At 47.7% G+C, this 18,900-nt stretch overlaps 1 protein-coding gene across 2 annotated transcripts in view; it reads right to left on the bottom strand.

The window, feature by feature from the left end:
• Window positions 1-18,900, bottom strand: part of PROX1 (prospero homeobox 1) — a 53,373-nt gene that overhangs the window by 18,990 nt on the left and 15,483 nt on the right. For both annotated transcript variants that reach the window (XM_047752567.1, XM_047752568.1), the window contains exons 3-4: window positions 17,023-17,130; window positions 10,607-10,801 (exon numbers count right to left, since the gene is read on the bottom strand). In XM_047752567.1, the coding sequence (XP_047608523.1) occupies window positions 10,607-10,801; window positions 17,023-17,130 (303 nt within the window). The remainder of the gene's footprint in view (window positions 1-10,606; window positions 10,802-17,022; window positions 17,131-18,900) is intronic.

Below are 18,900 nucleotides of genomic sequence, written 5' to 3' on the forward strand. Positions count from 1 at the left end.
TATCATGTCCCCCATTTTGCAGATGAGGACACTGAGGCAGGCACAGAGAGGCTGAGACACCTGCCAAGGGTTCACTTCAAGAAAGGGGCAGCCCTGGGATTTGATCTCAAAGACCGGTTCCAGAATCGATGCTCTTAAGGTCTATTACTGTTATTCGTCCAAGACCACTGCCATTGGAAAGACTCTCCCAAAGGAATTCCCTTTAAGACTCCAAGGTGATGCTTTTATATAAAATAACACCTACTTGTCAATGAACATGTTGCCTGCTTGAGAATAATACAGAGACCAGAATTTTTCTTGCTTTGGTGTCATTTTTATAGACTCAAGCCGGAGACTAAGGCTGTGTCTTCATGATGTCAAACACGCCAACGCTTTACCTACAACAAGGCTGAAAACATCTGCACGGCAGGGCGGATCCGTGCATTTTTTATTTGGCTGGATATGTTCCGTAGTCGTCATAATCAGATTTGCCAGGATACTTGCCAAGAGTCTCACAAATCGGTTTCATGGGATCATTGCAACCAGAAAAATGCTCCTGAGATGTTACTCAAGAAATCCAACTTCTGAGCATGAACTAACTTGTGGGGCAATCAAAAAAGTTCATCGGAGGTGTGCGGGAGGCACCATCCCCAGAACCGTGGGGTGGCTGCCCGCTGGACTCCTGCCCCTCTGTCCTGTAATTGTAACTGTCCCTCAGGAAAACACGGTCCTGCTGGAAGAGCATTACAGAAGGGCAGCTGAAATGATCAGGGGCAGCCCACTTACTGTGTGAGATTAGACTTTTAAAAGGATTAGAGCTCCTTAATCTGGAGAGATGAAGATTAAGAGGGAGTAATGATCAAAGTCTATCAAATCAGAAAGGAAATGGAGAGTATGGCGGCAGTCCTGTTCGCAAATCCCGGGATATTCTAACAAGGGCTATCCCTTTGGAGTCCCAGGGAAATCACTTTAACAGCCATGACAAGAAGATACTATTTTCACAGCAGGTAATACATTGAGAGAATTATTATCTTGAGGAGTGGTGTGTTCTGAGAATGGAGTTAGCTTTTTAAAAGGTTTAAATAAACCCAGGGTGATAAAACCATAATGATCAAATAATGGGAGGGTAGGAAGGTTCTGGGGATCTCTTGAGTCTTTTGAAAATGATTCCATTGATGACAGGCACCTGCTCTCCCAAGGTGCTCCCTGTCCAGGGCTGGTGGCCCATGGATCTGGTCCCTGCTCTCCTCGCTTGGTCAGCTGGCTTGTTCCTAACATCCGGAACAGGTCTCAGTGACTGGAAGGCTGGGAGATCTAGTGCGAAATGGCCACTCATTCCTGGGAGGGGGTTTTCTTGAACCCTTGGCTGGGTCTTTGCCCTAGGATTCCAAATTAGAATTCAGAACAATAGTCTGACCACGACTCTTCCTCCTTTCTGGACCCCTTAGCATTAACGCCTACACATTACTCAAACCTGGAGACGCTGGAAACATCTTAGGATGCAGCCGGTTGGGGAATAAAACTGGTTAAACTCTCTACTGGAGAAGCTCTTCCTAATGTGCTAACACAAATCAATTAATTCACATTTAAGGGGAAATTAAGCAGCCCAATTACAGAGTACCCATCACAGCCCAAGATATTAAGCTCTAAAATGTACTGCAGTGGATGAAGACATCAGCGCACCTTCACCAAAGCTGTGGCTCCGCCAAAAATACAGAATACGATTTGGGAGAAGGGTGTCCGCTTGTTTCCAAAACAGCCAAGCAGTCAGCCACTTTCCATACCTAATAATAGGTCATTGTTGGGGACTGGGGGGTTATGACAGCAGGAGGAGGGGGACCGGCCAGGGTTTGGGGAGGGGGCCGAGTGGAGACCAAGATTCCAGGCAGAGAAAAGAACCTTGAGATGAGGGTAACATGCTCGGCGACGCCTGAGGACTATCTTCCGGACTCACAGTTCAAAGTGCTTTCTGAAAACTGGTAAAATGTGGCCCCATGCAGGAGGACGTGAAAGAGCCAAGGAGCGGGGAGGGGTGCAGGGAGGCGGCGCTGTAGGAGAAAGGCGGCGGCCCCTACCTACCCTCCTAAGCTGTGAGCACTCCCTGGCTATCTTTTCACATTGCACGTCTGAAAACGTCTGTCCTCACCTGGGGGAGCTCTCGGAGGCACCATTCGTTTGGGGATGGGAACAGGAGCCAGGTGGTGAAGGGAGCCGGGGTTAAGGGGTAGAGTCGCCTGGTTTCGCGTGGCGCCCGTTAGGGGGCTCCGGGCAAGGATACCGGGACATCTGGAGTTCGGAAGTCGCGGGAAGTGGGGGGAAGAACCAGGAAGATGAATACGCGATCATCAGCCACACAAAAGAACGGAGCAAAAAGAAGCCTGGATTTGGGCACTCGCGTCTGGCAAGGAGGCCGCCAGCAGGACTAATGAAGCATTTGTGGTGCGGGACGATTGCCAGCGCAACAAAGAAGATGCGCTTGGGCTCTGCAGATGTGCCAGGGCCCCCAGAGCAAAATAATGACATAATCACCATCAGTGTCACAGACCAGACTGTACACAAGGTGACAGGGGAGGGGGGAGCTGTAATCCACTGGCGGCGAGGCCTCTCCGGGGCCTGCGGTGGCACCGCCTTGAGTCCCGGGATGCGGGCGCAAGTACCTGCCCAGCTCTCTGCAGCTGCATCTTTACATCCTAAGGTGAGGCTTGTCCCCACCGGAGGCGGCTGTTTTCATCCCATCCCGGCTCCCTCTGAGGAAGCCACAGAAATCTGAAGTGCTTAGGAGAGATCCGGACTGGGTGGAAAAGGCTGGAAAAAGAGGAGGAAGGGGGAGAAATGGAAGGAAAGAGTTTGGCGTCAACCTCCCTGTGCCTTCTAAGTCCTGGGCTCCAGCTTCCAGGAACCTACCCCTCGCTAGACAAGCTGAGGGTGAAACGTGAGCGGGGGTGTCAAGGTTTCCTGCTGCAAAGAAAAAGCAAGACGTATTTTGGGGAGCCTGGGAGAAGCACCTTGGAAATAAAGAGTCCAGCCCCCACCCCACCCCCAAATGAGTTCGAAAGCCACACGCGGCTGCCCCTGCCTGTGCCACACCAGGTCTCTCCGCCTGCCGGTCACCTGCCCTGGCTCCTGCTCCCTAAGGTGGGGTGTTAGTACAGCTGTCTGGCTTTTAAGTGACTTTTGTCAGTTTGAAAGTGAAAGTCTGTTTGAGGAGCTGAAAGAACAATAACCCAGAGGCCGGAAAGAAGGGCTGGCGACACAAAGGACTTAGGCTCCACTCGTGTCCCTTTTCATTGCTTCTAATGAAAGATTCATGAGAATAACTTTAATTTTTTATCACCCCGCCTTTTTGGTATGACTATATTAGTTGTGTCAACTTCCAGATACAGGTTCTCTTTAAACACCAAAGGGCCTGTTATGAAAGCGTCTTCAAAGAGCCACAGGGACAGAATTGATCCTGGCCATGCTGTAAGTCCCTGCCTCCAGAAGACAAGGCTCGGAGGGACATTCTTTACATGCAGTTCCCTTCGGCCTGGAGGTCTCTGGCTGGAGAACCCTCCAGCCAAGGGATCTTAAACCTTTCTGATGCTCTAGTTCAGCTGCTCCTTGGAAGAATGATTCTATTTGTTTTCTTGGCGTCCCTCTGTTTAACAGGAACCGTAGAATAATCATCATTAATCGCTCTCTTTTCCCTTTACTTTTCAAATAGCTGTCTCCACAGTGCATCTTTATTTTGTGTGGCAGCCAAAAGGGCGGGGGCAGGGGGGGGGGCGTTGGGGAACAGATTGTATTTGTTTTATGTCATGTCACCAAATAGCATTGAACGCTGGCTTGAGGCAATCATCGAAGGTGAAGGGATATTTTAAAACGAGGATAAGCCACTTTCAAGAACCAAAGTCCTCCGCCTCATCAAAAGGCATGTTTGCAAAAATCCTTATTCCTGCAAATGCAGACTGAGATGGTTCAGAGGGGTGAGCGAGTGCCCATCTTCTGCCTTATGGCTGAAAAAAATCCCCCAAACTGCAGAAGGCCAATAAAATCCTGGGGCGGGGGTGGGGGCAGGGAAGGAGAAAATTTGATTGAAAATGGTATCTGCCACGTGAAAAGGGATCATCAACTTCTGAACAAGCTCTGGCTTCCCGAAATGAGTTTGTTTAATCGAGGCGACACAAACAGGCTGGTTTTCAAAAGGTTGTTAGAACTTGTGCAGACATTTAATCCAGGATGGGCCAAACACAATGATACCATCCGGCTGAAAGCTCCAACCACCACCAGCGGCTCTGGGGCTCCCTTTCTCCTATTGATAACCCTTTGTGGGGCCAAGAGAAAGAGGCCAGGCGAGGGGAACTGCGTGTCAGACAATGGACCTCACTCCACGCACTGCCTCTGAACTTTCCCCGTCTCTGAAGGACAATTAATTACGAAGGCCTTAGGGGTAGGTCGAAGCAAGGGAGAACCCACGGCCGTCCCAGCACCGCGGCTGCCACCTCTGTGTCTGCTAAATGGCTTCGCCTGTTGGGGTACAGCCACCAAGAGAGCCAATAGATCACTGGGGGGGTCGGGGGGAGGGGGGGGAGGAAAGCAAAAGATTTTTTTTGTGTGTGCGCCTGCCCTTGTATAATTCTATTCTCACTGTGAACTCATCCATACACAAAACACAAGGACAATTTTTTTTTTTTTTTAAAGAGAGAAAAGCCACAGGGTAGGTTTGCCGCAGAAACGGCCTCTCAGTGGTGTGTTAAAAAGGATGGTCTTTTCACCACATCATTTCACAGAGGCAAAACAGACAAACACAAAGAGTTGAGACTTTTTCTCCGACATTAAATGGAGTAACTGATAAGGTCAGACATATGATACCTAAAGACATGAATCTGTGAACTCTTGAAGTCAAAGGGCCTCTCTGTGCCGAGGAACAATCTTTCAAAGGAAATAGATCATAGAACTCCACTGAATCCGCTTTAAACTTTATGAAGCAGGAGGAGAAAAAGCTCTAAGTAGGGAAGCTTGACAGAAGAGCCTTGAACTATTTTCTGAAGGAAAGATGAGACCCTCCCTAGGCTGCCACAAAACATCTTTTTTTTTTTTTTCTAAAGGCTCCTCTGAACTTTGATATGTGCCAAGACACTGCCATTGAAAGCTGTATAATTATGTGCTATAGCCACTGTAGAAAATGCTTTGTTCCCCCCAACAAAGGACAATAAGCAAAGCAAAGCGACATTACACTGTATCTTTTTCTTTAAGAATGTTGAGAAAGGTCATGCCATGCTCTAACTAATAAAGCTGTGGAGTAAGGAGGTTTTAAAGTTGATCTTCCTGTGCTTGAATGTAACCCAATGACAAAAAAGACACAGGGAGCTAAAAATGCAATGACATTCCCAAATAGATGATAAATCAATGGGCCCGCTTCATTATACTGATCAACATCTTGAGTCTCAAAAGGACAGCGGTGCAAAAACGAAGCTTCGGGCATGCAGTTCTCCCTCTGCCCCTGCCACCACCACCCCCATCCTTGCAGCCCCCTCCACCCAGCCTGGCGTCTGTACGGCTCCCCCCTTCAAATTTCAGGCGATCGTTCTGCACAAGGACTGTGTCCCCGGGCAGCCATGTGTGTACATATATTTAGAGAACATTCATTTGGTCGCTTAAAAGATCAATTTGGCTTGTCAGTGGTGGGACTGGCAGGGAAGGAAATGGTGAAGGTTTCTTTCCTCCTCACCACCCACCAAGAGTGCGTTGTGCGAGCATTTAAACGGCTCGGCGGCTTTGAGGCCAAAAGACTGCAACCGCAGTCAAAGGGTTTCACTCATGTGCCAGTTTTCCAAATGATCACTCATATTTAAGTATCTATTTGGAGCAGAGGGAAGCGCTTCCTAAATCCACCTGTCCTCATTTTTCTTGAAAGAGATGACAAGGCGCGTGAAAGACTTCCAACTGTACTAAATCTTCTCAAACGTGTGTTGGGTTGAGAGCGGGGGTGGGCTTGGTGGCGGGGTGGGGGGGGGGCACCTGAGGGCGGGGGGGCGGGGGAAGAGTCAGCGTGTGTGTTTACCTGTCCTATGTTCGCAGTGTGTGTGTGCTGGGGTGTGTGGGCGGGGGGGAGGCGAGGATGGCTGCCTTTTCCTTTTCTCTAAGAGGAAAGCGTGAAAACACAGAAGGAGGCCCGTGGAAGTAGCCTTCTTCCCTGTCATGTGACACTTAGGAAAAAAAAGGCACCACACAGGCTCCAGGATGGAGCATCTGCCCAGTGAGTTATCAGTATCTTTGGAAGTGACATTTACAAGCCTGCTGATCAGTGAATCAAGCTCTCCTTCCTCTGTGTGTTGAAGCCTTCCATCCAAAGCCTGGGTCTTTATGGAGGGTGAGGGAAGATTCTCACTCTTCCTGGGAGCTGGGACCCCACCCATAGGTCATCCCTGGCCAGCCAGTGCCGGCCCACGAGGGCTGACTGCAGCGGGGGAGGAGCTAGCTCATGGGACTGGAGAGTCAGAAGCAGTGCTCAGTGCAGCCTTGGAAACTGAGAGTGAGCCGGGCCTTGTTTCCTGCCTCTCTGGTGAGGCACACCAGAAACCAACCCTAAGTTCAAGGCATATGCCCCCCACCATCAGGAGGATCAGCCTGGATAAAGGTGTCGGTCACATGTTCTGCCCAACCTACACGCAGGCCATCCCAGACCCCCAGTCTCTCGGTTGTCCTGCCCTTCGCAGCGGCCAGCCTGCTGCCGTCAAACTGGCTGGATGGCTCCTGGAGCAATGCCTTTCACCTCTGTGCGACTTAGCTGCGTTCTTTGCAAAGACAGGTAAAGCCACCTTGGAAATGGACAGTGTGCATTACCTGCTACCCGGGCACAGCAGTGAGGGAAATACAGAAGTAATAAACTCCAACTCCTGTGGCCCGAAAGTCAGAGCTATCAGTGTGATTTAAAAACTGGGAAGGAATCCCAAACCTCCTTTGCCTCCCCATAAAAACCAATTTTGGAAGCTCTTCAAAGCGAAGGGAGAATGAAACATGGAAAATATATACCATAACACCTGGAAAGACAAATTTATTGTCACCAGTCTCATTCAACGTGAGAAGCAGGAGTGAACGAGGCGGCACGCCTCTCCCCACACCTTCTTGGACTCCCATCAGGAGCCAGACGCCCCCGACCCCATCCCAGCCAACTGGCTTCTTTGAGCACAAACTGGAAGCCTGGTTCACCCCCTCCACCCCCTGCAGTGTCTTCTTCCCCTGGGTCTTCTCAAGCTCTCACCACCCCAAGTCTGAAGGCTGTGCCAAGAATCTTGGCAATTGTGTAAACTGATACAAAAGGCAGAGCAATCTCTGCTGTCACTTAGAAGGTCCTGACTCATACAGGCCAGGAAACGCAGGGTCTAGAGGAGGAGGCAGACACAAGCCACTCCCTCCCAGCCCGTGATAAACCCTCCCCATCTGCTTGCTTTTCCCATAGGCCAGGGGTCAGCAGCCACTCTAGCCTTGAAAGCCATCAGCAGCAGGGGCTGGAGGGGGGTGGTGCTAAGCGGTGACAGAGGTGCCACCAGCGAGCTCTGACAGAGGCAGAGATGAGCGAAAAGCTGAAAAAAGACAAGGCTAAGAGGAGAGAGAGAAGGAAGGAGAAAGCCAGGGCCAGGGAGAGAAAGGCTTAGCCCCGTTCTCCCTGGCTCCCTCATCCCCCACCCATTGAGAACGACTTTAAAAACAGACTCAAGCTCTCGACAAGCCCCAGTTTTCCTTGTAGGAATATCCACATCATTGTGAGCACTCACATGAAATAAGTTAATAGTGGCAGAAGACTTAGAAGAGGGCCCAGAAGATAATACACCGTCAATAAACATCAGCTCTTTCATCATTGCCACAAACCATGGACTGAAGTGAAAAATGCAATCAAGAAGATGTCTCATTACTTGGCCAGCTAATACTCTGTCGGTTTAATATATTCCTGTGAATTAACTGGATCTTTAGGCATTACGGAGCTATAACTACAGTCTCTCTCCCAGATCCCACCTCTGTTTAAACATTTAAAAAGACAACTAGGTGTACACTTCCCAACTCTGCCATCCTCTTCACTTGCTCATATTAGACCATAGATTCCTTTGGCTTCATCTTTGGAAGAGAAACAGAGGCTGGAGTCAAGCAGGGCGCACAGTATCAGTTGAGGTATCAGCTCGAGGTGCTGGGTCTACTTCTAGCTGGCAGCCACGGCCCCCACTGGGAAAGCAACCATGATAAGCCCAGGGGCTTTTCAGGCATCTCACTTAAGCACTGACCTCCGCATACTAAGGCACAGAAAAGGAGGATGCTCTTATCTGAGGCTTCCGTTAGTAAATGCCCCAAATGGAGAGGCTCAATGGAAGACTATCTAGTGACACGAGGATCACGTGGGACAGTGGGTGTGCATGGGTGCACATGTGTGTGCATCGAGGAGGGGGCAGGGCAGAAGCCACGCTCCTCCGTGGTTCTAAGCGCATTTCCGGAAAGAGCTTAGTTTTAGTGAAGGAAGAAGGAGGCCCAGAATAGTCCACTAAACTTGTCTGAAGTCACATGAGAAGTGACAAAATTGCTCCCCGGGCCCCATCCTCTTTGCACTGAAGCAGTCTTAAAATAGACACTGCAGATAAAGGAGAGGTGGCCTGGCTGGCAGTGGATGTGATTCACAGAGAGAGGACTATCAGATGCTAATCATATTAAAGGAGGATTTAGATGATGCTAAATGGAGCAGCTCGTTGGGTACCTCTGGATGTCAGCCGTCCCCTGTTTGTGTCATGTTGGCCCTTGCGCTGGTGGGAGATTAAATCCAACCAGGTAAGGGTGAAACAACCCTAAAAAAGCCTAATGGGCCCTGGAAGGTCTGTTCCCTCCAGGATGTTCCTCAGGAAAAACACAGAAACCATTCCACGAGTCTTGGTCAATTCTTTTATGAAGCTTGACCCCTGTGGCCAAACGGATATTGGTCATCATTAACTGTTATTTGCTCACTAGCCCACCACGGAATTCTCTCAGCTCAAAGTTGACAGCAATAGACTCCTCAGAAAGGGGGCAAGGAGACGTGCTGCTTTTCATACGGTTTCTTAAAAATGTTTAGCCATAGTCCTATTCTTCAGCCTTGGAAGAAATCTGCTCGAGGGTTCCGTCCATAGAGTAAACCACAGAGACTTTCGAATACAAAAGCAGAAAGTACAAGAAGGAGCCTCACTTTTCATGTGTTCGGCCAAAGAAAAGCTTCGCTTATAACCCATTTGGCAAAAAAAATATACTGGTCTTGGACAGCAAAGAGAAATTGGTGGCCTGCAGTAAAAACACTTCCAACTTTCAAGGAAAACCCATGACTCTCCCACTGCTAAGCCTCCACATTCAGTTCTTTAGAAGCCACCCAAACTGATGTGTGTGGCTAAGAGCACGGGGAGACAGGTTCCCAAGGAAACGGTAAAAGGAGGGTGGGCAGTGGGGGTGAGGGCTGACTGACGAGCCCAGACCAAGTTGTCCTACTCTCCTTCGATGTTGAGAACTTCCTGGGAATTTGGGGGTACCTATTTCCTGTGTGAGCAAAGCAAGAGTATTACCATAAGGTCCCTGCATGAACAGAGGCGGGAGGAAAATTCCCATCCTCAAGATAATATAAGAAAAGGACCGACTCTATCAACCACAGCCAGTCCACTCCCATCATCGGGGTCAGGGGTTCAGCCCCCAGAAGCCCTGCCCCACTCCCTCCTCCAACTCTTGTTGCCTCAGTCAGCAGGGCTCAGCAGAATGCCTTTGTGGGTGCTGGGAAACGCACGAGAGTTGTTTCATAGAGAGTTGTCGTGCTGCAACAAAAATCGCTTGGGAGGCACCCTACCAGCCGGGAAAGGGATGCCTTCTTACATCCACTCATCCCACAGTGCTGCATAGATCCTGCTTTCTGGGAATCGCCTACACTGCTTCACAGGTACCTAGAACATGCTGCAGACATACAGATGTGTGTATGAGGCTGGATGAACGAGCGGGGCACGCCTGTGAAGCCACACGGGTGCAAGATGAACTCACGGAGCTTTCCTCCAGAAAGAACAAAAACAAACCAGAGAAAGATGTCGATGAATCTCTTATCATCTGTACTTAGTAAATTCTCATGCCATTGCTTCCATAAAGGAAACGAATGCTGGTGGAAGTTAGAAACCATGAAATCACTGCCCCCATCAATCTTTCTAGACTTTTAAAGAGAATAACTTCTGAAGCTATCAGCAAACACAGGGTAGGTCATTCCAATCCATGTGCCAGAACCTAAATATAAAAAAGGCCTATTGAGTAGGGACCTCTTCCTGGAAGGGAATCACTCTGGGTGTTCCCTGCTGCCATTTTCTTTGGCTTCTCCAGTGGCCACACGGTGGGTCTTCTACATGCAAGCAGCAGCGTGGGGAGTGGGGGAATGGGAAAGGAAACGGAGGGGGGTCAGCACCCAGGACTCTGTTGGGATCCACAGGGGGTGGGGAGGGCCCCTCATTGCGGTTCTACCTCTTGCCCCACTGGGGGATGTTGTATCAGATACCAGGGGAAAACAAAACCACAAAAACCAAAAAAACCAATTTGGGGCATTTCTAGAGAAAATACATTTTTTTTTTGAAAAGGGAGATGACCAAAAAAAAAAAAGATGAGTTCCTACCTCAAAGTCATTTGCTTTATTGTAGTGCATGTTCAGAGCCCTGTACAGCTCACAGTCTCTGGTTATAGACAGCTCTTCAGTACTGGTGACTCCATCGTTGATGGCTTGACGCGCGTACTTCTCCATCTGAATGTAGTAAAACTCACGGAAATTGCTAAACCACTTGATGAGCTGAGAGGTAATGCATCTGTTGAACTGTTAAATTTAAATGTTGAAAAGGATGAGAACATGGCCATTGTCTTCATTCACTCTTTAAGCATTTGAAGCATTTTTAAAGTTCCCCTCCCCTCCTTCCTTGGAAAGGCATGTTTTTAATGCCTCCAAAATGGCACCAAGAGGCGCAAGCGACGATATACTTACGGGACATTAGAGAACCGACCCACAGTGGAAATTGCGTCACGACCCTCCCCATCGCAAACGGAAACCTCACTCTAAATCAGATTTTCCTGAAGCTGAGTATCTTATTTGAAACATTGTTCTTCATCTTTCAGTAGAACAAATTGCATTTGTATACTTCTTATGGAAATTCGTTCAAGCCGTAAGGGTCCTGGGAAGGCGTTATATTCAAGTACCAGAGGTGGTGAGTCACGTGGCTCTACCATCTAGCATGATGTTTTCTTTTAGTAAGAGAATTTGTGTCACCCCATGACAGCCTCATTCAGTGCTGGAACATGGCTTTCACATAAAAGGGGAAGAATCTGGCACTTGCCTATTTTTCGGTAAGGGGTCAACCCACGGCCATCGGCTCTGACCCCATTAATGTCCGCACATGGGACTCACGTCCAGGGCTGTCTGGTCAGATCTCTGTACCTGTTCCCATCCCTCCTACAGCCTGCTGGAGAGAGAACCCGTGCCTTCCTGCCACTGGAGTCTATGCAGTTTGGGAGGTGTGGTTAAGACACAGAGCACAGCCAGCACAGGCAGAACCTTTATTACATTTTTTTCTTTTTTGTCTTTTTGTCTTTTTGCCATTTCTTGAGCCGCACCCGCGGCATATGGAGGTTCCCAGGCGAGGGGTCTAATCGGAGCTGTAGCCACTGGCCTACGCCAGAGCCACAGCAACGCAGGATCCGAGCCGCATCTGTGACCTACACAGCAGCTCACGGCAACGCCAGATCCCGAACCCACTGAGCAAGGCCAGGGATCGAACCCGCAACCTCATGGTTCCTAGTTGAGTTTGTTAACCACTGAGCCACAACGGGAACTCCAGAACCTTGATTACATTTTTTTTAAATGCCAAGTTACTACAACAGGATTAGGCTTTGAAACTTTGTTTACCAAGGTTTCCCCGCTGACCTTTTAAATGAAGATGTCTTCCTGGATTCACTGCAAATGATACCTTTCTGTCATTATTGACAGTCCTCTGTGCACGTAAAGGACAGATGCATCTCAACTTGCCAAGTCAAAACCAATAAATCCATAGCTTTATATCAGGCAGGCTGACAGACAACCCCCTGCCTTTTGTCATCACAGGCATCCCCTTCCCTGGGCCCCCAGAAAAAGAGGTACATTCATCAAAAATCAACAAAGACCACTTATCAAACACTGGCCATGAGAACATCCAGGCTCCCACAAGATGACAGCTAAAGTGTGTACCGGGGCTGTAATTACTACACAGAAAGTTGTTTCTATACTAGCCAAGATAATAAATGAATGAAAATTTATGGCAGAGAGTGGAAGTAACAAGGAAACAGAAGCAGGGAGACTGGTGTTTCTCCCAAAAGGCCAACTTGCATCATAATTGCCATGGAGTTGCAAGGGCCCTTACAGATAATTGACCAGAAAATGATTAAGTCATCAGCAAATCGCTTCTGCTTGCAAGAGTTCAAACATGTACTTAACCTATCCAAGAATTATATTTTCACTCTGTGTGTCTGCTCTGTCTCTATTCAGCCTTGCGGGGAACCCGATTAAAAAGACAACTGAAGGACCCCCGTTATCTGATCTTCTGGTTGCCGATTTCAATAGAACTTAAACCCATTACGATTTGCTGAACTTGGAGTTCTTTCCATTTTATCTCAGCAGTAAAATACACTGTCCAAATTTCCAGACACTGAGATAAGGACTACAGGCCCCCGTGACGGCTTACTGTTCCTTTTTAATTCTTTTAGAATAAGAAACAAAACATTACAAAATGATAGCAGGCTGTGCACTGGGGAATGAAAATTGCTTTGACATGGAGATTAGGCTTCTGCATTGTTACAAGACATTGTCTCATATGGACAAGAGTACTGTAGAGGAAAAAAATAGAAGGGTATTTTTTTTTTCTAGAATGGTCATGAATGACCTAATGGGGAAGGACAAAAAAGTAAGTGCACTTTGCCATTATTTAGGGATGGGACAGAAAGGGAGATTTAAAGCTTATTGTGAGCGAATGGAAATACCAGAGAGGAAGAATGGGCAAAAACAACAGCCTCCCCAAACAGGAGACAAGTGCAATGACCAGCACAACAGCTTGAAGAGCAGGGGCTGCCTCCACTAGGAGGGAACTGAGCCGCGTTCGGTTTTCGCTGCTGGCCACGCCAGAAGGCAGACCCCTTCTCTTTTCCAGCTCTTCACCTTGCGGGGCTGGGGGGGGGGGGGGGTCGGGGGGCTGCAGAGAAAAAGCATGCACCTTTAAAGAATTAATGCCCCCGATTCTGTAGGGGCTTCCAAGCAAAGGATCAATTGTTCTATCAAGGAAAGCTCTGTCGTGTTCCTGCAAAAACTAATCGCTACAATAAAGAGGCTGTGTTTCCACAGTGTACAAGTCTCTGTGACTTTGATTAATGCTTCCCACGGGACATCTCAGCCTCAATATGGGCTGAAGAAACTTCCTAAATATTCAATGAGCATGGTCAAAAGATGTATAAAACAAATCAATCTGACACCTTAATCTGGCCAGGCAGCAGTTGACTCGAGGGGTGGAGGGAACGAGAAACATCATTTAACACCGCGGCTTGAAAAGCCGTGAGCGTCTGTTCTTCAAAGCTAAAATGACACCGAATCTGTTGTACTTAGTGGTCTAAGAGTTATTAGTTTATACATGACAATCGGCACCCAGGGGCGCCCGGGAAGATGGTGGGGCCCGCGGAGCCTGGGCTTCAGTCCCCCTTTGGCCCCCTTGCCCTTCTCAAAGGATGGGAAGGCCTGATGAGCTGAGCTTTTTGTCTGGCTAAATGTTGTGCAGAGGAAATTAAGCTAGACCCTCTGCGGGAACGTGGCAATTTGTGTAGATTCTTACTCTGGGAGTTAAGCTAAACTGGCCCTTGTTTCATTCTTCCTACATACCATCGCCCCGCACCGTGCAGCTGCTCTCGCCCAGCCAACATCTCGGGGCTGTGCGGGACTTCCTCCTGCCTCTTTCTTTCCAAGGTAATTTACAAGCGCTCACCTCCTTTCCAAACTGATGGTCACTGGTGGAGTGTCTCCCTTCCAAGAACAAACAGAAGGGAGGAGGATCGCCCTGGCAGGGTTCACCTTCTGGAGCTGGGTGGAGGATTAACTCCGCCCAGCATCGATCTCCCCGCTGGGCCTGGATGGACACCTGGGCTACACCTTAGTCATGACCCCAAATGCTTTCCGCTCCTGTTACGTCGCTCCGTTTCTTGCTTGCAAAATGAAATTCTGATCACTATTCGAAATGGAGTGACTTTATGATTTAGAAGGATCATTTCGCTCGAATTAGGAATTTCCTCTTCATATATGGGCCACAAACAAGTATATGCTTGTGTCACTGCGACAGGTATGACTTGGTCTGGAGACATATGAACATGTCCTTTCTAAAGATATACGGGCCAGGGGTTCACTTCTGATCAAACCCTACGGTCTCTCCTTCAATTTCTAGGGATCTCTCAATTCTGCTGTTTCTTGAATCTAGATTGAAATCGAATTTTCAATCATACCTTCCTAAATAGAGAAATACCTAGTTATTTCAGCCTGGCAAATAGGGATCCACATTTATATATTGATATCGTGATAGAGGTATGTTGTATACACACACTCACACACATATACAACACAACATACATATAGGTGAGTATATGCATTATCAACATTCAAATTCTGGATTTTCCTTAATGTTAAAGAAATCAAGAACGCTCTGCCATTGTTTTCTAGAAAGTTTCTGCAGCATCTTGCCTGGACTATCCACCCCTTCCTAAGCATGATTTCCCACCATCGCTAGCGTAAGCTCAGAGAATACAAATTCATTTATTACTAGCCAAAGAAAAAGCACAATTAGATAAGTTAAAAGTGTATAATTCATTCCAAAAACGAAAGAGAAATGACCTTTGGTGATTTTCTGCTTTGCATTATATGCCCTACTGTTTCCCCTCCATTAGAGTGGATAATTGGGAGTTAACCAGACTCATCTTCGCGCTAACAGCCTTCTCTCCCAGTGTGGACAGAGTATGGCTAGAATCTATAATCTGAATATTAGCACTTTTTAAAATGAAATAGGCACCCAGGTATTTAATTGTTATTTACGTAGAGTCGGGGATTATTTGCCAAACTGGATCACTAGGTGTATTTTAAAGGAATGGGAACAGTTTCTTGCTGGTTTTCACAACCAACAGCCTCGCCCACCCTTGCCCGTTCCCCTACCCCACATGCGTGTGCATGCACACACGCACAATCATGAATGCTGCTCATATTTACATGTAGTGTTGGGCAGTGCTGGGGAGCTTTGCTGGCTCAGAACGGCTATTGCTTTCCACCCCCCAGGTGGCTGCACTTCAAGGGTAGGCGAGTGATCCGTACTATGCGGTTCCTAAAGTTCTTGGGCCTCCTTTTGGCTGAAAGGTGCTATGTAGATAATACAAGGCAATGTCATTGTATCACAACACTGCAGATCACTGCACCAAGAGGCGTGAAGGCGCTAACATGGACACCGACAGGCACACAGATAGACACACACACACACACACACACACACACACAGGTGCACGTGTGCACCATAACAATTTTCTCCCTCTTTCCCATGTCCCCTCCTAGAACTGAAGTGTTGGGAGGATTCCCTGGAAGAAGAACTAGGCTGTAGAAGCTGGCTGGTCCTCAACCAGTTGACAAATGCCCTTCCATTTGTCAGTTTTAGATGCCCTTTCCCCTCGCCCCCCACGTCCAAACCCTTTCCTGGCCTTCGGTGGTCCATGGCACGTCTGGGGCTTCATGAGTCTTAACCTGCCGTTTAAGTCCCTGGCTTCCTCTGCCTTCCTCATCTGCCCGGTCTGCTGGCACCGAATGAGGAAGAAATGTGCCTTCCACTTGAGGAGCTCAGCCAGGGAAGGAGAAAGATAAAAGGCTGAGGTTGATACACAATTCAAAAGCAAACAGGAGGGAAAAGAGAACTTTTCTTACAAGGCCAAACAAAACATCAGTGAAGAAGACCAAAGGGGTCTGGCCTGCAAAAGGGCCAGTGAAGCCACTCGGGGCTTCGGGCACAAAGCACACTGCAGAGAGGAGACCCGGCAAGGAAGGGGCCCGTTTTGGCAGCTCGGCTCCTGGGTTCTCAGTGGCAGAAATAAGGACCTGTTGGGGGGGGTTGGGGGGGTGGGGTGGGGGGAAGAGCACCCCATCCTCCTGAACTCCTCTCAGCTAATGTAATGTTTATCAAGTTCCCCGGATAATGACACCAGGCGTGTCATTATCGTCATCAACACCCCATCTATGTTTTAAAAAGTTACAGATAATTAACACAACATCAAGTTGTTGCAAACAATTACTTAAAACCCACACACACAGGCACGCACACGTGCGTGCGCACACACACACACACACACCACAGAACCAGGAGGTCCCCATATTCTGTAGAATGAGGGAGGCTGCAGCTGTAGGCCGACAGCTTTCATATCCTCATTTGAATAATGTGTCCTGAATCTGTCACTTTATTCATTCTCCTTATGCTCAGTGTTCTCTACATCAACAACAAATTAAGTTGTAAATAAGAGACAATCATCACTTTTGTTTTTAAGCAGCTACTGCTTAGAGAATTTCAATGTAGGCGCCTTTCGACGTGGGGGTGGGGGGAGAGGTGCTAGAGTTTGCTCTCATAAGCACAAATATGGGGAAACTAACAGAAACAAAAACAGAAATTGTTTACTCTCGCTGAGGGGGAGGAAAAGGAAAACATTCTCGAAAGCACATCCCTCTGGTACCGATGAAATTTCTTCCAAGACGTTATGAAGACATGTCAAGATAGAGGCGAAGTTTCCTGGACTAGAGTGAAAATCCATGCGACCAGTCCTGGTCTTAAGACGCAAGGAGCCTCCTCGTTGCTTAGCCTGGTTTTAGACCAAAGGCCAAGTGCATTAAATCAATTACCACCCAGGTGTGCTCAGGAACCGGTTCCACACGCATCTCCATGAACTTCCAAGAGCTCAGATCACTACTTCGTGCACAGAAATGGAAAAAAAATTACTAATGAAACATGTGCTTACCTTCACATCAGAGAAGTAGGTCTTCAGCATATTGGAGCTGGGATAACGGGTATAAAAGAACATGAGCTTTGCTTTTTTCAAGTGATTGGGTGACAATCCTTCCTGCATGTAGGATGCAAGTGGTTAAGGAAACGAGCTCTTGAAACACAAGCACCTACCACCCCTTCCGTCACCCTCCCACCTACCACCCCGTTCAAGAATCTGGGGGCCCACCCAGCAGCTATGGGAATTCTGGGAGATAAATGGCACCAACCATGGAATCCATAGGTACCTTGTGGCATCTCGCACAAAATGACCATTGCCAAACGTAATGATGAGGAGGCACAATTTAGCTGCGGGATCTTGGCGACCCCGTGGAGTGGATGGCCACCCCCCCAACTCCCCCGCCGTTCGAGGTCCTTACTCACTAGCTATACGTTCACTTGTTGCTAAGGAGACAAATGCACCCAACAGGTACCACACAACTCTTATCATGAGAGTTTTTTTTTCTTCTTCTTCACAATTACAGTTCTGTTTGTTCTTCTCTCTGCTCTCTGCGGTTGACATCCAATTATTATACTAATGTACGTGAAAATATAAAATGCATTATTTTGAACACGGTTAGGCAAGCCTCACATTTTACCTTTTAGTACTAATATAATGGAGCATCTTGACTCACTTTTCTTCCTATCTTATTATTATATCCTTTTAATTGTTTCCTTTTTAATAATAGCTAAAACTTGGGAGGGGTGGTTGGGGCCCTGAGAGAACAGGGAGGGGGTGGCACTTTTGTTAAAGCAACGATCCAAAACCAAATACAATTTGCCTCTCCTGGATTTACAGTTAACTCCTTTGAGAGTGGCCCAGTGGTTGGGGCTAACAAATCAATAAATGTGGGTTAGCAGATCAATAAATGGCCACTTACCCAAAATAAGAAGGCCTATTTATCTGGAAACATCATTACCTTTTAGATCTGTAAACAGCAGCAACTAAAACAGTTCCCAAGAGAATGTGAGTCTAACCATAACAATCCAGGCTTCCTGATTCTCCCCCAGATTCTTGGCACTCTTCAGCAGACTCGGAGCTGGGATGGCTCTGGTCACATCTGTGCCGCAGCCTGGCCCTGCCATTTCCTCAGCAAATTAATGGCTTTATAATTTATCAGAAATGAAGATGCACGTGGAGAAAATCAATGTGGTCCCCCACAAGGTCAATTAAGGGTCCTTCCTAGAAGCTTCTCTAAGGATTTTCTCTTAAAAGAGAGTCTGGGAAAAAAAAAAAAAGAGAAACAGAAAAGAAAATACACACGGGTGGGTGTGTGCAACCCCCCCCCCCACATACACACAAACACACACACACTTGGCTCACACATCCAGCAAAAATTTCACACTATATGAAGCAAGGTCAAAGAAACACAGATATGTAGGAGAGGTTCTAAATGACCTCCGTCAAGTACAGCGTGACCAATCTTAGCAGGAGAGGGAAACCAGAACGTTACCAGAGAAGCATAATCAAATTAATATTGATAAGCTCTTGACTACTTACAACGGGGTGTTTAACCGAAGAGTCTGCTGAGAATTGGATCAATTAGCACCCCCTTTCATGGCACGCGATTTGAAAAGAGATCACCTGGGTTTGTAAATTGAAAAGTTAAATATTGTGCCTTTTGGTTTGGCTGCAGAGAGACACCGAAGGAAGAAATTGTGATTTTCTATCTGTAAGCCAAAGCAGCTTAACTGAACTTGTGTTTTTGTTTGAGATCCTTAATGATTACAAAGACGATAATTTATGACTGACATACTTCTTGTGCCAAGGGAAGAGCTGAAAGGCCTCCAGTAACCTCCATTAGACGGAGAGAGAACACTAAAGGAGCCGGCACACTTCAGGACCATCTGTCCA

The sequence above is a fragment of the Phacochoerus africanus genome, chromosome 11 (assembly GCF_016906955.1).
Source record: "Phacochoerus africanus isolate WHEZ1 chromosome 11, ROS_Pafr_v1, whole genome shotgun sequence".
In the NCBI taxonomy this organism is placed as follows: domain Eukaryota; kingdom Metazoa; phylum Chordata; class Mammalia; order Artiodactyla; family Suidae; genus Phacochoerus; species Phacochoerus africanus.